The 20,252-nt window shown below is 36.7% G+C and overlaps 2 protein-coding genes across 2 annotated transcripts in view; both read left to right on the top strand.

Annotated features, from left to right (window-relative positions):
- The window catches only part of YAF2 (YY1 associated factor 2), a 33,208-nt gene extending 13,191 nt beyond the window's left edge, over positions 1-20,017 (top strand). Inside the window, exons 3-4 of the mRNA XM_085219645.1 lie at positions 8,806-8,958; positions 11,608-20,017. Coding sequence (XP_085075771.1) covers positions 8,806-8,958; positions 11,608-11,845 — 391 coding nt within the window. The 3' untranslated portion in view covers positions 11,846-20,017. The remainder of the gene's footprint in view (positions 1-8,805; positions 8,959-11,607) is intronic.
- The window catches only part of GXYLT1 (glucoside xylosyltransferase 1), a 45,507-nt gene continuing 39,044 nt past the window's right edge, over positions 13,790-20,252 (top strand). Inside the window, exon 1 of the mRNA XM_085219624.1 lies at positions 13,790-13,911. The gene's annotated coding sequence lies outside the window, so the exon portion shown is untranslated. The remainder of the gene's footprint in view (positions 13,912-20,252) is intronic.

Here is a 20,252-nt window from a genome sequence, read left to right as displayed (position 1 = left end):
GAGATTAGAGTATTACAGTGGATATCAGATTTCTATTAGCTTCTTGAGACATTAATATTCAGGATAGATGTGAGTGGAAAATGATCTTCAAATAAATTATAAGATATTTAAAGCCTGTACATTTGTATTGAGGAATGATTCAGTCTAGTAATGAAAGAATGGGGTAGGATTTGAATTGTTTGACTTTGTTCTCAACAAGATTTTAATACACTTGAATGTATTCTACTTAGACTTTTGAAATACATATATGATACAAATATCAGCAGAACAAGATTCTTACTAGGCTCTGGCCAAACCCAACCATGTTGCCAACAGTAGCTTTCTATGGATTACAATAGCATAGTTATAGAATACAATAGAATAGTTGTGAACCGAGTTTCTTAAAACTGAATAGCCACCATAATGGTTTTTTTTCTTGTTCAAGAAGATGAGTTATTAAGAAAAAAAAAAAAAACAACAACAAACAAGCTCTCTAATATTAGCTCTTCTGGAGCTTGTCTTTTATGTTTGATGACAGTTCTGGGAAGTGCTGAGAGGGCGAGCTGTAACATTCTGAAGTGTGTGGCTCTGTGGAATGAAAATACGTGCAGTTCTTGGTGAGCTGAGCCAACAGATCTGGTACTGTCTTGCAAATGTATTCTAGAAACTCTTGTGGAAATGCACTAGATTATCTGTTTGGTTTTTTTGTTTGTTTGGTTGGTTTTTTTTTTTTTTAAGGTATTTTTTGCAGAATCGTAGTTTTGAACTAGCTGGGATGTGAATCTTGCAACATCTTTGTGAAATCATATATACAAGTGGCATTTAGGAAGTGATATTTGTGCAGTGTTTGGTTAGGTGTCTAATGGCAAGATTTGATACCCCAAATTGAAAAGAGACAGAAGAGATTGAAATAATCATCACTTGGCTGGATTTCTTTGTGTTGCCCAGAGATGAGAAAAATATGATAGAGGTTAAAAAACTAAAGATGCTGAGTGATAAAGAATATTGACTACTACAGCTATGTGCAGTTCTCTGTACAAATATCTGAAATGTATTCAGGATGCTGTACCAGAAGCAGTACATCATATGCTTTTAGTATATGAAATTGTACCTTTTCCAAGAGTGTACTGACTTACGTGATGTAAAATATGTTTGCTGTTAGCAAATGGGTTGCACACTGGAAAAATGCTTGTTGGAAATGGCCTCACATACCATGTGTATAAAGCACACAACCTGGCTGTTTCTTTACCCCATCAGTGTCTTCATAAAGGCTGAAGCGATGAGGAGGAGAAGGCTGAACTTAGTCTATTCTAAGACCTGTTCTTTATCAGGGATTACTCTTTTTTTTTTCCAGTGGCAGTGTGCTACAAAATGCAGACAAGTAAAGATTTTCAGTCTACATGCTGCCAGAAGAATTAAACTCGTCTAAGAGATTTGAAGACTAGAAAACCCCAGACATCTTAACAAGGCGCTTCCGAAATCCTCTCAGACGAGGGAATAGCAAAGCCTAGTGGAGGAGGAGGAGTACTGATAGAATGATTGAAATTAGAATTCCATTTGAAAAAAATGTTGAGTAACTTAACTCAGCTTAGTCAGTATCACACAGAAGTCCCACAGTAACAGATGGAAAGGAGATTATCAGGTCTGCAGGGCACTAGAGAGAGAGAGAGGGAGAGAGGAATGGAGTTGTTTTCGTAGTGATGTCAATCTAGAGTAGCTTCTAGGTGAACAAATACACAAAAGTCTTGTACTTTTGATAAGAAGTGAAGAATTTTAAATTTGGTGGAGGGTAAACCTAGAAGAGTTCGACAGCAGCCTCTAAAAGCTTGTGTTTCAAAAAGGGAGACAGACCCCTGGAAGGGGGTAAGTGGAAGGGAGGACAGTGAGATACAATTAAAGTAGGAGTAGTAGTTTCTCTGTGCTTCTGCTGATAAATAGCTGTAGAGTTAGCAGTACCGTTCTCCCATGATGGAATATTGTGAGAGCTAATATATTAAAGATTGAGATCGTCTGGTTGCAGTGAGTGTCAACAGAGATGGATGGCCATGACGGTAGAAAGTTCATGCTAAAGGATGATCCATGGGACATGTTTTATATGGAATTCACAGGACAGCAGATCTGTCAAAGGAAGAAACAAGTGGTGTGATTATAGGCAAATGAAAGAAAAGCTTCTGTGACTAAAGCAAATATGAGTGCTTGAACAAACATTTTTGGCTATCCATGTCATCTGAATTAAAGTACGACAAAGAAGAATTTGAATAAGCTTGTAAATGCAGCATAAGATGGAAGGAAAAATAAAAGGATTATTAATCAGATAGAAAGTGGAGGTATTGTCATGATGATGCTGTTATAGCCATATTTCTTTGTAATTGGCAGAAATGTGTAGCTTAGGAAAGGCTGTTTTTCAAATGGTCTTCCTTCACAAGTAGTAAGCAAAGGAGCTGTTGGACTTCTGTTATAGCTAGATGAATTTTAGGTATTTTTTCCTAGAAGCTGGCAGAGCTTTTCCATTATGCTTTGCCTGAAGATATTTCATTGGGAACCCCTGACTTTAGAGTTCCTGCTACCTTTGTCAGAACTATGACAAGCTTTCTGGGCTTTAATGCTTAGTGCATCAGCATACTTATCCTGCGTCTTTTAGAACTCCAAGACTTTTCCAAGAAGACATCATAAAGAGAATGTGTGTGTAGTGTGTGTAATGGCCAAAGCATTTATTTCCTGTGCTGGTCCCATTCTGTTGCCATTCAGCATTGCAAGAGTTTGACTGAAGATGACTTGTCTAAGTGGATTAGTTACTGCTTGTAAGGCCTTTTGGCAGTAATTGAAAATCTCCGGAGAATGAAATTCAGGGCATTAATTGACTAAGGTTACTGGTTTCCAAGCCAGTTCTGCTGTGCCTTGCTGGTGAGGCAGAGCAGACTGCAGAACTGTGCATGAAGCTGATGTCAAGAAACATGTTGGATTCCTGGCTTGAGTCTTTGTGGTGAGAGCTGTCAGGCAGGCTGTGACCAAGAGGCAGATGACCTGGAAATTCTCTTCAACTTGGAAGCCCAGGTCCAGTCCTCCCAAATTACCTGAAAGTGAAGAATATTTTGTTCTTGAAGAATAATGTGGATTTTTTGAGGACAGGATTTTGTGACCAGGGGCTAGGAACAATCAGTAAGGATTCTTGCTCCAGATACTTCTAAGCTTTCTTTTTTGAGGGATGATCTGCTGTCTTGAACAAAAGGTCAGAGCCTTCCTGAAGGGAAGTTCAGATAAATGGTACTGCTTAGGGATTATGGGTATCTTTAAATAAAACCTCTTTAAGTCTCCAAAACATGCCTTTTGAAAAATTTGTTTATTTATTTTAAGAAGTGAAGATCTTTTCTACCAGAGGAACGAAGAGTGAAAATTATAGGAAGTGTGAAATGCCATGTAGAAATTCTACATGAAAACAGGTGAGAGCTTTGAAGAAAAACCACAGGCTTTGTTTTGCTCAGGAGTGAAACATATCCTGGGAATGAAAACATGGTAGTAGATATTACTGATAAATCTGAAAACTTAAATTCTTCTGTTGAATAAATGATTCTTGGTGTACAGCAGTTATCTGTTCTTTGTGGTGTCATGAACATCTCATCTGTCCATGAACCACACACTGACCACTACTACACTGGGCAGCTACAACACAGTATCCTGCTGTAGGAATAGCACTTCACAGGCAACTCTTTCTGATATCTAGGGTGGGGTAAGATGTGAAGAGCTTTGTAGAAAAGCAGGGAATAAGATGAATTTGAAAGCTGAATTCTATTGTCAGGCAAATAAAACTGGGCTATAATACTGTTAGAAGAAAAATGTGAAGAGTAAACTGACCAAGGCTCAGCAGCAGACAAATGCCTGGTTTAATGTGTGATATTCTAAAAACCTGTAGGTACATTGTGCACATGGCACTTTTGCTTTACAAAATAGATAGTTTGCCAATGGGACCGAAAAAGCTTCCAGCAAGGGCTTTTTGTCTGATTTGGAACCAGGAGATGGATGGATCTGAGAAGAGGAAAGAGAATGAAAAGACCATATTAGTATGGATCCAGGTCATCTGTTGTAGGCCATCTTTCAGCTTGATTGAAAGCTGAGGTTGGCAGCATTTCCAAAATTCCATTCTGTTAATATTGAGAATTAAAACTTCTAATACATCCGTAGTTGTAAAATATGCAAAGCAAAGGAGATACAGCTTCGAGAAAGAGTGTGCATTTGAGTATGTTCTGTATGATATATTCTTCAGAATACCTGAACTTTCTAAACTATATATTATAGATGTTAGTGCACTTCTTCCACAGCAGGTTGGAAAGGTATATGAGTTCAACAGTGAGATATAATTACATCATCTAACTTTCCACATGAAAATTTCTAAGTTCTGAAATCTATGGGTACTGGGAGAATAGGAGTACTACTAGTTCAAGTCCATCATGACTCACATTGAATCAAAGCTGCTCTGTTGGACTTTCAATGTCTGCACTGTGCTGCTTGGCAGTTTAATTTGGTGGGCCCTCTTTGTTCAGGTTGTGCAGCACCAAATGGAAGAATCTTCACCTAGCCCTGCAGCCAGGGCTGCGTGGGAGCTGCTGGAGACCCAGGTAGACCAGGTTGGTTCATGGAAAAACTGTCGCAATTTGTCCACTCTAGAGCTACTTTGAGAAGTACCTCAGGTCTGTCAGAATTGGAGTTGTGCTGTGAGTAGTGCCAGAGACTGCTTTATGGACTCATGATGGCTATAGAAGCAGCGCTGTGCAAGTGTGCTTGTGCTCTGACTGAAATAAATTTGTAGAATCATAGAATAACCTGAGTTGGAAGGGACCTACAAGGATCATGAAGTCTCCATCGAGGACCACCCAAAAATCAAACCCTGTATCTGAGAGCGTTGCCCAAATGTTCCTTAAATTCCAGCAGCTAAGTTCCATCCCCACTGCCCTGGGGAGCCTGCTCCAGGGTCGGACAATCTTCTGGTGCAGACCCTGTCCCTAACCCCCAGCTGCCCCTCCCGTGACACAGCTCCATGCTGTTCCCTCGGGCCCAGTCGCTGTCACACAGAGCAGAGCTCAGTGTTGTCCCTCTGCTCCCTGTGAGGAGCTGCAGCCGCCATCAGGCCTCCCTCAGCTCCTCGTCTCTGGGCTGAGCAAACCCAGGGACCTCAGCCATGTACCTCTTGCCCTTTGGAACCTTCACCATCTCTATAGCCCTCCTTTGGATGCTTGCTAATGGTTTTATGTTATTCTTATATTGTGGTACCCCAAACCGCACAAAGTGCTTGAGGTGAGATTGCACAGATCCCAAGATACTTCAGCATTATGCCAGCATTGTCCTGTTGCATGTTGGAGATACAACGTAGATGACTTAGAGTTTACTGTACTCTGCTGCAGAAGTTATTATATCGTATAGAGCTATTGTTCAATTAGTTTTCAAAGCTGACCTGCTTTGCTGTACTTGGAACAAGTTGCTCACCATTTCCAAAGGGTCAGCATTCTTTTTACACAGATTATTGATGGCTGTCCGGTGAGAGAGATTAAGGAAGATCTCCCAAATGACTTACAAGCGATGAGGCATTGTGTTGCGCCCTGGGAAGGGAAATGACTTGGGGCAAGAGTTTTAGATATGATGTGGGTCTAATACGCTGTGTGTGTTTTTGGATGAACGCTTTTCATCTCTAGGCATGTGAACTCTATGGTATAAAGCACTGTGGTTTCTTTCTCCTTTGTTCTTCTTTTGATTATGCCAATAGCAGAAATTAGCTCATCCTTCATATTGTTAAATATTTCCTACCTTTGGGAGAATCTGTATTGAATACATTTCTGTACAGAAATCCTAAAGAGCCAATTCTCTGCAGCTTCTGTAAACGTATCATCTAAAACAGCAGCAAAATCAAATCCTGTAAAATGAAATGAAGTCAACATGAAGTTCACCTCAGTTGGAAAGGACTGTTAGCTCTTAGCGTTTTGTAACAGTGTATGCCTCTGTTGAAGAGTGTTCCACATACAACAACCAAAGTGAATTATTAAATAAAAATGCGCCATTTTGAGAGGCTGACTGTATATCTAAACAAACAAGATGTATTGTATTTATGAACGCCTTTGCCTGCGGTTTTGGATTGTTCACTTGTGAAGTTGTCCCAGTGGGAGAGGCAAAAACGTGATAATTTTAATACGTAAGTTTATAGAGCTTCTTTATGAAAGCTGGTTAGCTCAGGTGCTCTTGAACATGCTCAAAAAGCAAATTACCATAAATGTATTGATAGTTTAAAAGGCAGACTTAGCACTTAGCTGTAGCAGCCTATTACAAGGAGTCTTAACTGTTTTTGAAATCCAGTAATTGAAATTGTTGTATTTTGGCAAATTATCAAAATCAATTTCCTCTTACAGGAATAGATTTTCATATATTTGACTTCTCTGCAAGAAACCTTTCCTCAGTGTAAGTTCTTTCATGTTTGAATGACATGGTTCAGCTACAGCTCAATCACAAACAGTTCTATTGGTTTTGAAATTCCATGAGTGGTGAGGTTACTTTCTGAAGCCTGCGTGCCTTGCAGTGCTCAGCTGCAGTTCAGTGGCCCCTCTTTGAGTACCTAAGGAGGGGGAAGGGAGGGAAGGAGCCTTAAAAGACTAAATCACTGTTGAGAGATGTGAATTTGTTCTTTTTTTTAGTTTTATTTTTTTTATTATAATTTTTTGTCTTAGTTGACTTCTGTTCCTTGTGGCAAAGATCTTCTTTTTAATTCTTTTTTCTCTCTGTATCGTTTTATGGTACTAAGCACTAGATAAACGAACTTCTATACTGAATTTCCCAACTGTACTCTAACAGAAATATTTTATGTTGGTTGCTCTCAAAGTAATGTCTTCTATTCATTTCCATGGAAAGTGCAACAGATACAAAGTGCACAATAACACTACTTGATAGAGCAAATTCTCAGCTACAAAACGCTGTTTTCCAACATAGTCATCACCATTAGCTATGTGTTTTTGCCATGACGAATGAGAGTCTGCATACTGTGGTCATAAAAATCTGCATGGTTATCTGGAACGTGACTTGTCTTTCACTGTTGCCACTGCTGAAATGCACCACCCACCACCTCACTGTGCTCACATCCACTGGTTGGTCTCCACAAACATTCAGGAAGTCAGTGAATTTCATTGTGCCATTTTTTCCACATCGAGGAATTTAGTGACATACTTCTGCTTCATCCACACTTCCATGTCAGATTCCATTCTGTCAGACTGCCCCTCAGCTGCCATCTGTCACACAGCAACAACATGGAATGAAATACTGGTGGGAAGATTCTACCTCTACTGCCATACCATCAACATCCGCCTCTGACTTTGTAAGCCAACATAATAAAAAAGGAGGGATTATTTTCAGAGCAGCGCTTGTAATTTGCCCTCTGGAATTCAAATTATTCCAAATTGAGAAATTGTGGAATAGATTTTTTTTTCATCCCTGCTCTTTATGACGTTTCTCTGCTCATGGTGTTGTCCACAACTCTGGGCAACAAATCTGCATCAAGAAATTCACTACTATCTTACTTTGGTAACATGTCAGATTATTCTTTCAGGTAACCACAGTATTGGTGTGATTGTCACCTGGCCATCACGAGAAGTAGTGATTCACTCATCCATCTCCTGGAGCAATCTTTCAATCGAGAGATGATAATTTTGTTTCTATATCACAAGTGTTTTCCACCTGAAATGACAAGTTTGTGCATCAACTTCACCTCTGTTCTTCCTATTTTCCTATGAATTACTATGACAGAAGTTAAAACAGTTCTGAGGCAAATTTTCATGAAAATATCCAAGTGTGCTCACTTGTTACAGCCCATTGAGTCACTTCACTGATTTTGGTCTCAATACAAATGGGTGTTTTTCAAGGTACCGCTTACAGTACTCAGCTTTACTCAGCTGAGAAGCATACACTCTTATGTTTGCTAGCTGATATAAGCTGGGTTTTTGTAATTGAATAATCCATTGCTCATCTTTTTCTCTTTGTGAGTTAGCGTGGACTTAGCTCATGAGTGCGTATTTAGTTGAATTATAAGAACAAGAACATTTCAGGTTAGAATTTTCATGTTCAAGAAACCTGTCTTGTGTGTCCTGATAGAACCTGGTCAGTTGCTTCTGATGCCAGCTTTTAGAGTATATGTGTTCTGACAGCTATATTCTATTTATTCTATTAGTACTGCTGTACATGTTTCTTTTTTTTTCTTTTTTTGTGAAGAATACACAACAGGATTTGTCATTACCTTCAGGGAATTTGTTGGAGTTAAAACGCCTATGGCCAACAGTGGGTTTAGCTGTGATACCTGAAAGGTCATCTTTTTCCTTTCTGAGATATGGATTGTGTGCTTCAGTACTGCAGTACACTTAAAATGTACTCCCTCTTCATTTGAGGGGACTGGCAGCGGGTGATGAAGTATTCTTCCAGAAGGCTTCATGGTTTGGAGCTCATTCCATGCAAGTCTGAATATAGCACTTAGGAGAAGAGAACACATTGTAAATTCTTGTCTCCAAAAGCTTAAAAAACATAAACAAGACAAAGCAAACCTCAACTGTTGTATTTATTGATAATGCAAGTGAATCAACAGGCCACAATGGGTTTAATTTTGATATGCTATTTTAAAGAAGTACTCTCATATGTATGTGTATATATATATATATATATAAAAATTATTTTGGTGGTGGTGGTGTTTTATTTTTTTTAATTGAGTGTTAATATTACTAACTGCTGTATAGAAAGTTTTAGACTATTGTTTAAAGCCTAAGCTTTATGTGGATATACATATGTTGTATATATATGTGCACACAGGAAACCTCGACCCGTCTCTCAGCTGGTTGCACAGCAGGTTCCTCAGCAATTCGTGCCCCCTACACAGTCAAAGAAAGAGAAAAAAGACAAAGTAGAAAAGGAAAAAAGTGAAAAGGAAACAACTAGCAAAAAGAACAGTCATAAGAAAACCAGGTAAAAATTTTGGCAACTTTTGCTGCATTGGTAAAACGTAATTAGAAAAGCAAATATGAAAAAAAATGTTCTGTGATTTTACTGCTTTGTGAGTCCTGTGGCATACTCTTTCAACAATAATGCTAAATATTTGAAGTTCCATTGTTGTAGGATGCCAGTTACGCACAATGAAAAGTTGCAGTTTGTCATTTTAACCAGAAGATGGAGACCAGCTGAATTTAGAAAGAGTTGGATATTTTGTTAAGGGATTCAACTGTTTTTTTCACGCCACATCAAATGGTAGATACGCAAAACATGATTGCTAGGCTCAGGAGAAGAGAGGGAAGTGGAGGGACTAATTTTCATGCGGAATATTGCTGGAAGAGGCAGGAGGAGTGGAGAAGAAATGGGGGTAAAAGGAGACAGGGAAGAGAGATGGAGGGAGAGAATGTATCTCATTACAGGAGAGTGGGAAGGTGACATACTTACAAAGAGATTTTGAGAGGCTGAACTAGGGTAGAAATTAATGTGACACTGTAAGATATGTATGTTACCTAGTGATAAAAATCCCAATGCTATTTGGAATGCTGAGTGAAAGTTTGGACTCTTGGAATGGAAGTCATGACACATTACAGTACAAGCAAGCCATTGTAAAAGCCTCGTTCTTGACCAGAAGAAAGCTCCAAAACAAAGGCAGCAAGTCCAGCCCCCAAACCATCACTGCCTAAGCATAACATTATTGCAGCAGAAATGTGGTGCCAGAAAGCTCAGCAGTATACAAGACATGTAGTCTAATCAAAAGTGGGAGGAACTATTGATTTTTTTTGGAAGCATTCCAGAATAGTCCAGCCAAGGAAGATCTTTTGGGATTAGTTATGCAGAGAAGTAGCAGATGCTTCTCTTGTGCCTGAAATAGGATCATCAGGATCAGAAGCTGGGAGAGATTTTCAGTCAGGAGAGAACAGTCTTTAAAATAGTTACGGTTAGGATTAAGGAGACTGAGATGTTCCAGCAGGAAGAATGCATTTACATTTTTCTCTAATACTCAGATGTCTTACCACATGCAGTTGAGGCACTTAGTTAAGAAGTACCTAAAGTTAAAATAGTAAGTATTTATGAAGCTAATTAAATATTATAAATGGAAATAATCATTATTGGATTGCAGTAGTACATTAAAAATGCAAAAGAGAGGCAGGGAAGAAGAGCAAACAAAAAAAAAAACAAAACTAAAAATCTTGGATGAAATACTGATATTGAGATTTGCATTAAGAATGGCTATTGGAAAAAATACTTAAGCACTTCAAACAATTTTTCACAGATTTGATTCACTGGATACAAATGCCTAGTTAGTTTAAGCAGATTCCTTCAGTATCCTCTTGGGAAGAAGATATCCTTTTCTCTTTGCCTGAAAACTTGTATATTATTGCTGGAAACAGTCATGAAATCTGAATGCACGCTGAATATGATTAACACACTTCAGACATACCACTTATGCAGGCTGATAATGCTGAACTTTTCTCTCTGTTCCCATGCTATAGAGCAGCAGCTTTTCAGTTCTTTTAGATTCTTCAACCACACTACTTCAGCCCCAAGGGAACAAGATGTCAAATCCTTGTTCTATTCTAGCAGAGGAAAAGCAGGAGGTGTTTCAGCTGAAGTGGCTGGGAACCAATTCTACTTCAAACAAAGTCAGATGATAGGATAAAGGTTAGGACTCTGCTGTTGGCACACCTGCTACAATATGATGTCATATGAATTTATTTTATTGCAGCTTGAGCTGGTGAAAGCTGTGGAGTCAGTTAAGTGCAGAAAGCTATGCCATTCAAAATTGCTTGTATAAATTCACCTGTCTCGTGACAGTTTGCCGTGATAGTCAAAAGAAAATTGTGAATTTAAAGTCCTTTATGCTCATCACTAGCAAAAACGTGACAACAGAATATCAGTCAGTGTTCTTTTATGATTCTTCATGTTGTGAAAATCAAACAAATGAAAGAATAGATGAAGAGACTTAATTTATCTGTGCTATATGATTACTGAGCTCTTTGCATATCTTAAATCACAGCATGTGTTAGGGATGCCAGAATTATTCTGTGAAGGGCAGTATAAATACTGCACTAGCAGTCTTATTGAGATTTTTAAATGAAATACAACTGCTGCACTTCTGTGTGGAATTTGTAGCTAAAACTGCATTGTTGAATTCAGAAGGCACAGGTGAGCTTTTGGGACACCAACATCCTCATTACTGAACACCATTTGCTACCTAGAATTGTTGCTGCAGGGACGCATCCTTTCCTGGGTCAGATTTATAACTTCTTCTAGCCACAGTAATGAAAATCATAATTAAATAATAATTCAAATAAAAATAAATGAGTTACACATGTGAAGGTTTGTATTGTAAGACAGTTAAAATATTCACATGATAAATTTTTACATAATCTTTGTCGAAGGTGGAAAAGGTGTTATTGTCACCTATTTTTAAACTTAAACTTATGGGAAATACTCTATTATAAACACTTGTGCTACATTGTCATCTTATTTATTACATGTTCCACAAAGCAGTATTACGCAGATGTTACTTGTATGTCCTCCAGAGCTCCTAGTAAGAGGGAGAAAGACAAGATAATGAGATGGTGTGTGTGTTTCTAATATGATTCATTATGCTTTGTTTAGGCCACGATTGAAAAATGTGGATCGAAGTAGTGCTCAGCATTTGGAAGTTACCGTAGGAGATCTGACGGTCATAATTACAGACTTTAAGGAGAAAACTAAGTCACCACCTGCTTCCAGTGCTGCTTCTGCAGATCAACACAGTCAGAGCGGCTCTAGCTCTGATAACACAGAGAGGGGAATGTCCAGGTCATCTTCACCCAGAGGAGAAGCGTCATCACTGAACGGGGAATCTCATTAAAGTTTATTTCCTCCAGTTTCTTTAGTCTCTTCTCTTTAAAACATGCAAATACGTAACTTCTGCCACCTGTTGCCACATTTTCATGACAGATTATCCATGCACAATGTTTACTGAAGTGTAATTTATGCAGTTTAGAAAGAAGAAAAAAAAAATGCAGTGGTAGAAATAATTTAAATGCAATCTAAAAATGCTTACGAAGCATTTTCAGACCAGCTGTTTAATCTTTGTGTGTAAAGGTGCCATGAAAATGTGGTTTGAATGTTCATACACAGTGTTACTGGTAAGTCCATCTTCACTTTTAGTTTAGTGAATTCTAACAACTCTTGGAGTCTCTACTATTGGCATGTACTGAATTTAAATTTTTATAACATAGTTCAAGCTGCCTAAATATGTATTATCTGAGAATTGTGGAACATAGTTATATGTATGCAAGTCAAAGATCAACTTAATCAACTATTGCTGCAACAGAATTTTCATAATAATTATCTTAAAAACACCTGCTGGTACTTGGTGTGGTTAAATAGGAAAATGTTATTAAATAAAACATTTGTATGAATTTTTGCCAATGTTTGACACATTTTACTAGATTACTGTTAATGAATTATGTTAATGGTTTTACCAATATTTTTTCACACTTAAAACACTTATTGAAATGTTTACAAGCAAATACAAAAAAAAATTAGTAAATCCATTCTAAACATCGATTGGTTAACTCTACAATTCAGGAAAAGTCACTGTCACTATACACTGGTATTCTACGTTTAACCTCAGATGACAGCATTTGGCAAAACTAACATTAGGAAATACGAAAGTTTGGTAAAGCTTTAAAAATTACTGAAGTACAGTTTTTGTTTCTGCTTAGTGCTGTTCCCTTGCCCCAGATTTACCTAGCGTCATATAATCAGTTGCCATTTCATTACAGAAATACCAGATGTTGCACAAGAATAAGGAAATAACAATACTATTACTATTTTTTTTTAAATTATGGATCAACTTCTTTTGATTTGGCCTATTAGAAAATATTATGTCATAAATGATGTGTAAAAACCCCATAGTATCCAACTTCATGGCATAAACTGTCAATACTTTATGCACTTAGCAATATACTAATACAGAGCAGAACTATTTACAGTCCCATCTGGTATTATGTAAAATTACCAATAAAATATTTTTGTGAATACAGATTTTTGCATTTTTGTTTACAGCCAATAAGTGTTTTGATATATACGCATCCAATTCATGTATAGATTTAAATTACAGATTTGGGTTGAGTACAAAAGTCCATTTAGCTCCTTTCAGTGAGATGGTCCACTTACACTCCTGTGATTCTTCTTCTTCTTTTTTTTTTATTTATATATATTTTTTTAAACATTCAAAATACATAAGTTTAAGCCCATGTAAAAGTTGAATGGACCTTTTTGGTAGTGAATCCTAAATTATTCCCAACATGTGGTACATCTTCATAACAGCTAAAAGAATGGATTTTTGTAGCCCCTGACAATTGTGATGTTTGGTGGTTTCTTGTAGTAATGTATTTTTCTGTTTTTAATGCAGTACTTCTACAGGCACAATAGTACTGTTCTATTTTGTAAGATGCTAGTTGTGAAATACAGTTAGTTGCATAAAATGAAAGTCTGATGTGATATCTGAGAACATACATACCTCATTCCTTGGTGTTGCTATTTAAACTTTTTAGACATCAAATGTTAATTATAGGCTATTTCAGGTAGATAACTACTGACCTGTTTATTATGTATTCTGCTTTATCTTACTAAATAGGATGTCTGTTCATTGCAATTACTTGGCCAAATCTTAGTATCTGTAAAAAAAAAAAAAAAAAAAAAAGAAAAAGAAAAAAAAAGAAAAAGAAAAAAAGAAAAAAAATAAGCATTTCAAGATTCTTAAATGTTTTTGGGGCTGGGCTGTTGTTCTGAATAACATATACTAGTTTTTAGAAAAAAAAATACATGCTTCTCAAATTTATTTTTTTATGTTTTATTTTTAGGTGGGACTATTTGCAGAGTATACTGGTGTAATGGATTACAAGAGAGCTGAAACTGTTTAAAGTAAGCAGTTTAATGGTAGAATCACATAGCAAGATGTTTCATGAAATGTGTTTCTAGTTTAAAGTGTAATGAATGCTAACACATTTCAGTATTCCTTGCAAACTAATAATAATCTATTACCAGTAGTTCACTAAGTGGGATATTTATTTTCATTTAACATTATGTGAATAGACCACCCAGCACTACCAACAAGAGGTCTCTTTGTATCTTCAGAAATAAGTAGCCATTTGGTTTGGAAGTAAGGGAGGATGGAGGGGGTTTCTGTACGTTTCAACTGTCTCTAGAGAATAATCTCATGAATGTGGTACAAGTATAGTCAAAAAGAATGCAGAAAAGTCTTAAGAAATCACTGTTTTTTATGGAATAAGATGTAGAAATGCAATTTCTGACTACAGATATAACAGATAAAAGGCAGGAACAGCTAGGATCTAAAATTTGAGCTGTGGTGGTTCTAACTGAAATACTGCATAGCCAGTGTTTACATTGGCAATGATGCCTGTTTTGGCATGAAACAAAGTTAAGATAATTTTTGTCTGTTTTTGGTTAAAGGGATGTGACAATACTGACAGCAGAGTAGACAAAATTCTGAGTAGAACATGGCAATTTGTTCATAATGTTCTAATTTAAATGAACTTCATTTTCATAATTTCTAAATAATTTTGACTTGCAGTAATCCTAAGATGTTTTTTTAAGTGTAAATATATTTAAAAGCATCTTTACTCCATTTATAAAAAGTGAAAATTTAATGTTGTAATGTATTTTGATTAGCTATTTTACTCTGTGACTGTTCTCTCCATAAGAATTGTTGTTTGTAAAAATCTGTATATGCACCAGTCTTCAACAGCCATACATTCTGGGTTGCTTATGAGGTGATGATGCAACAAAGGCGAGCGTGATAATATTCCATGTAAACGAGTTCCTTTACGTGTTGATAGTCTGGCTTCAGTAAGGAAAAGAAGAAGGAAATTGGGGAAAATGGCCTATAATTAATTCATTGATAAAGCGTATAATAGTTTGGTCCTTTATCTTCCTAACTTTACCTAACTGTAGGTGGTGTAAGGAAAAGATACGCTGTTATTGGACAGATCTTTTAATTTCTTCTGAAGTTATGTTTGTATGTTGGAAAGAAACAAAACTTGTTCTGCTTAATTAGCAAGTTCAAGTCTTGATTCTAACAGCAATTAAAACAAAACTAAACAAAGAGAACCCTTCACCTCTCAAAGATTCTCAGTATTAAGTCTGTAAATTAAGCCTGAAGTTTTAAATTGAAGTTTAAAACTGTTTAAAGCTTCTCTAGATATTTCCTGTTTTGTGGCAGATTGCAAAATCTCAAAAAATGTTTGGGGTTTATAATCTGTGCACTTTTTAAAATATGATGGATAGGATATTTTTCAGTAGCCATATAAGACAGAATACTTTTTATAATTTGTTTTCACAAGTTCTTTACAGTGGTCAGGCAAGTCTTCTAGACTAGAAATGCAAATGGCTCTGCATCGTATGTTCTCTGGTTTTTCTCTCTCCTGTCTCAAATGCACGATGGTTTTGAGTTGCTGATTGACTATTGCTGTGTTACACAGGAGGAATTTGGCACTGAATTGTCTATTGTGTACTTCTATGCACATCCAGCGTTCTTTAATCATATCTTTCTCTCTGTCACATGCCTTTAGTTGACTCTGCTGCCATTAGGGAGTCTTCCCTTCAAATATCAGAAACCATGTGGAAAAGGAAGTGTGGAGAGTTTCTTCTCCAGCAGCAGCAAGTGTTATACTTGTAAGCCTGTCCTGTGCTAACTCAGGAATAAGATAGATAAGGTAGAAAGTGAATGCTGTTTTTGGTGGTGGACCACTCAAGTATATTTCGCAAACACATTCTTCTATTTTAATGTTAAGATTTCGGTGTGCTGGAAATAGCATTTGAGCTTTCGAAGGTTTTTCTTAACGGAATTATGCCCCCAACTCATGACAGTGTTAGCTTCAAGCTCATAAACAGGCAAAACCTGTAACATAAAATCAGTCAAACTGAGGAGAACTTTGATGATTTTCTTTAGTACTGCCAAAATTCTAACCAGGAGATGGAGATTGAAGAGATTTTTCTGAGACAGATACTGAGTTGAGCTTGGTGTAAAAAAAAAAATTTTTTAAGTCATGCTTTCATAAGAATTTACAGGATTTAACAATTAAAATAAAAATGTACTTCACAAGTTAATCACAAATCAATTAAATTAATCAATTAATCAATTAAATTATTCTAACTTCCTGTCTAGAAGGATCTGAATGGAGTAAATGGCGCAACAGCAAAGAATGGCTGTACCCTTGCTTAGTAAATGGTACTATCCAACAGAAAGTGACTTGCCTTAGACTTTGTGCAGGAAGATTGTATTGTGTCTGTGTACAATGCCTAGGAGCCCATGTATACCCCTCTTTGCCGTTGGTTTCAAACAGTGAAAGAAAATGCATCCAACAAAATAAATTAGCTGCATATTCTAGAGTCTTATTTATGCAGGAGCTGTGTACAGTTGCTGTTTGACCACATAGGTGAAAAATACCTCCCTTGTATAATACTTAATCTCTTGGAAGTTGATTTCCATCCTAATCTTGCCCCTTTTATTATGGGAAATAAATGAATGTCATCCAAAATAACTTGTTCTGTCCATTGACACAGGGAATTGTTAAGAGTAGACAGTTTATTGTGCACAAGAAGTTTTAGCTTTACTTTTAAGGAATTAAATATGAAAGATGAACATCAAAAGCTCCATAGCTCAAATTAGTATTCGTAAGTGTAGTCATGATTGATTGCTGTGTCATTTTGTGTTTGTAAAAGGCAAAATGATAATGATAACCTAATCACTCCTTTTTCCCATATGTTTGAAAAGAAAACGACCACCAGAAATGATACTTTTCTGATAACAAAAATTTAAAGAATTTTTCCAAGATCCTGTTTGTTTGTTTTTTTTTTTCTTTTTTTTTTTTTTTTTGAAGAGAGTATGGCATATCTTGATGGAGACAGGAATTTCCAAGTAAGAAATCCTTCAGTATTTCAGGATCTGGCCCAGGTGGAAAAGATACATCTTTAATTACACCATTCACTGTTTATATATATATTTATATATATATAGTCAAAGTAGTCAAAATGCTTGCAAAGTGAACAAGCTCCCTTAAACTTAAAATCTTCGTTGTTGCTTGAGGCCAACTGATCTCTAGTTTGCAGAAGACATACTGAGAAAATGACTAAGGAAAAGAGCGTGCTGATCTGTTTTTGCATAACCTGCTGTGTGCTCTTAATGTACCTTGTGTGAAGAAGCAAAAGTGTACTCGAGCAGAATGTATGTAAGCTGCACTGATGGAATCTGGCTCTCTACTCCCTTCTCAAATGCACCTCAAATGCAAATTCTTTTGGTTCAGAGGTAGTCATGGGTGCTTGGTTGGTCACTACAGCATCAGTTAGTTAACCCAAATCAGTGGTCAAGGCAAGATTCTACTTTCTGAACATCCACTTTGGGACTACAGGGATCTAAATTGTAATTGATCTGCAATCGATACACAACTGCCATCCCTGAGCATGAAATAATCTATGTCAAGCTGATGCTTCTTTGCAGAGAATAAATCAGAATGCTTCAATGTGAAGCCCAGTTCTCTTACTGTCACAGCCTTCAGCTGTGAATTAATCTAACCAAGGAAAATCTCTTAAGATTACATGCATGTGTTGAGTCTTGATAGTCTCACCTCTGAAGGGAATGCAGAATTCTGGTTCCTTCTGTCTTTATTTTTATTGAGGTACATCTACAGGGTAACTGGATGCAGTGATTTTGAAATAATTTAATATGCTGACTTTTCTAAATAGGAAATGTACTGCTATTCCAAGTTTTTCAGCTGTATCTTGGTTTCTGTAAGACTGTCAGTGATATGTGGAGCTTGGAGATCATCTATCATTATTGTCAGTCATCCATGTCTCTACATTATTGACTTACTGAAGATATTCTTGCTGAACAAACTTAGTCTAATCCTATACCATTCAAGCATTCTGGTGGAGGTAGCTGGCTTTCTGGGATGCCAGTTACTGGTCTTCACATCTATATTTCTGCAAAGGGTCTGATTCTGTTGTGGGGCTTCCAAGTGCAGAGGAATAAGCTAAATGCTTTCCCACTGATGGAGGTGTAATGCTGCTAGGTAACTAGATCTGAAGTTTTTTTTGCAAGGTTCAAGAAAATACTCTTGATGCCGGCTGGAGATAGGGATCCCTGGAGGAGCATGCAGACACTGAGGACCACATTTCCTACAGAAATTGAGTAGGCAGCATCAGTTTCTAAAATGTAAACAACTTCTAACAAAAAGACTGACAGTAATAGGAAAAATGAAAAAAAAAAAAAGTTCAGAACAATACCTAGAAAAGCTACTACATAATGACTACTTTAGTACAGTGTTTTCTTCTGTGTACAGTATTGAAGGTGGGAAGTATCTCACACTTTGTGTGTTTTCTGTATAGCTCTTTATACCTGTTGGTTCAGTGACTTTCAGTAAAAAGATACAGGTTTTTATGAATTTCATGATCATTTCTCTCTTGGGTATAGATCATGTATTGAAAGGGCAGTTGTTCTGGTTAAAGAGAACAAAACAGCTTCCTCATCTACATTTAGATACTGCACAGTTTTAGGGAGTTTGGTTCCTGGGCTACTAGAAAAGGGATAACTTTGTGTTGGAAAGGTAGTAAGGATCCAGACCAGAATGGATGTGGCTCCTGAAAAGAATTTTGTGGCTGGCAGTTGATATGGCTGTTTTCAGAGATTAATCTACACTTTAGCCAGTTAATCTTGACGTGCTAATAGGGCACCATCACAGACAGATCAGAACTACCAACAGCACTGTCGGATGCTCTTAAAATTTATTAAGTGCCTTATACAGAGCATCAAAGAGGCTATGATTCAGTTGGAACAAAGTTTGTTAAGAGATCTACTCCTCGGACGGAGTAACAAGTTGTTGGTTGTAATGAAGGTGATGTTCCTGGTTATAAAGCTAGAGTCTTATATTTTCTTGCTCATACAAATACCTAATAAGAAACAGTCCAGAAATTTCAGAGGCTTTCAATTCGTAAAACATACGTTCTTTGGAGGAGATATCACAGGTCAGCTGTGATAGCCTGCTTGGAATATCACAGAAGTGAATAAAACTTGAGTACTTCTGGATGCTTTCACACTTCTCAATTTCCCAATCAATAGTAGTACTACCTTTCTTGAGAAGGGGTACATAAGTTGGTTTTATTCATAGGATTTATGTTTATCTAATATAGTTTTTAAGGGTTTTATTGTCAGAAAAAGGGCTTGTTATTTTGAAAATAAAAATCTTACCTGCCAGGTGTCTTCCCCAAAATGAGTAAGTGCCTTTTCTGTTCTGACTCTTAGAAGTATTTATGTTGTCAGATTGAATCTGAATGTCCTGTATAAACCTAGAACTAAGTACCAAGTGTTACCAATGGTTTGAAATCCTTTCACTGAAAGAACAAGAGACAGAATGTAAGCCACTTGAATTATTTTAAGACCTGATGTTATCAGAAGTTTTATAACTGCATATGAATAGTATACTTCTAAGAACAATATAACATTTCAGGAACTTGATATTGATTAGGAAATAAATATTTATTAAAGTAAGTATATTAAATAAATATTTATTTACCAATTTAAGTAAGAGAAAATTTTACACCGTGAGGGCAACAGTCTTGCTGTGAGCAGTCCTGACTACTTAATTGAAAGTAAACTGAGGCCCTGAACTCCGACTGTGAAAGAATGCATTTGGTGAGATATTGGGACTGTGAACCTTAGGTCTGCATTCTAACAAAGTAATTCTTCCCACCTAAGTTTTAACCAATTCTCAAGCAGAAAAGAAGGCATGAGCAGATGTCAGTAAGAGGCCCTCTGGTATTATTGGTGCTGCTTCCTATCTCTAGAGGATTTTTTTTTTTTTAATCTTTGCTCAGGACTGGTACAGCTGAAAGTATATTTTCCCTTCATTCTTAAGCCTAGATTTTGAATGGAGTTTCTCTGAGACACTTTTGTAGTGAAATCGTATTCCCTACGAACATTAAAGACAAAAATAAACATCTCTGTGAACAAAAAGATTGTGTGTGGTTGTAATTTTTTAAAATACATAATTTTACAACAAAAATTTTAAAGGTGCTCTAAGCCAAATGTAACCATTATAATGGTCTGCACTTAGAAGGTAGCAGTCAGAAAATATAGCATATATTCTGAGATGCCACAGAATTTCTGTCTAGTAAACTAAGTTCAGTCCCAATGAAATGCTCCTTTAAATTAGGAGGCAATGCAGTGCATTTAGCCAAAGTGTGTGTGT

Source organism: Meleagris gallopavo, chromosome 1, assembly GCF_905368555.1.
Source record: "Meleagris gallopavo chromosome 1, MGAL_WU_HG_1.1, whole genome shotgun sequence".
NCBI lineage: Eukaryota > Metazoa > Chordata > Aves > Galliformes > Phasianidae > Meleagris > Meleagris gallopavo.
This window is presented reverse-complemented; position numbering and strand designations above follow the sequence as displayed.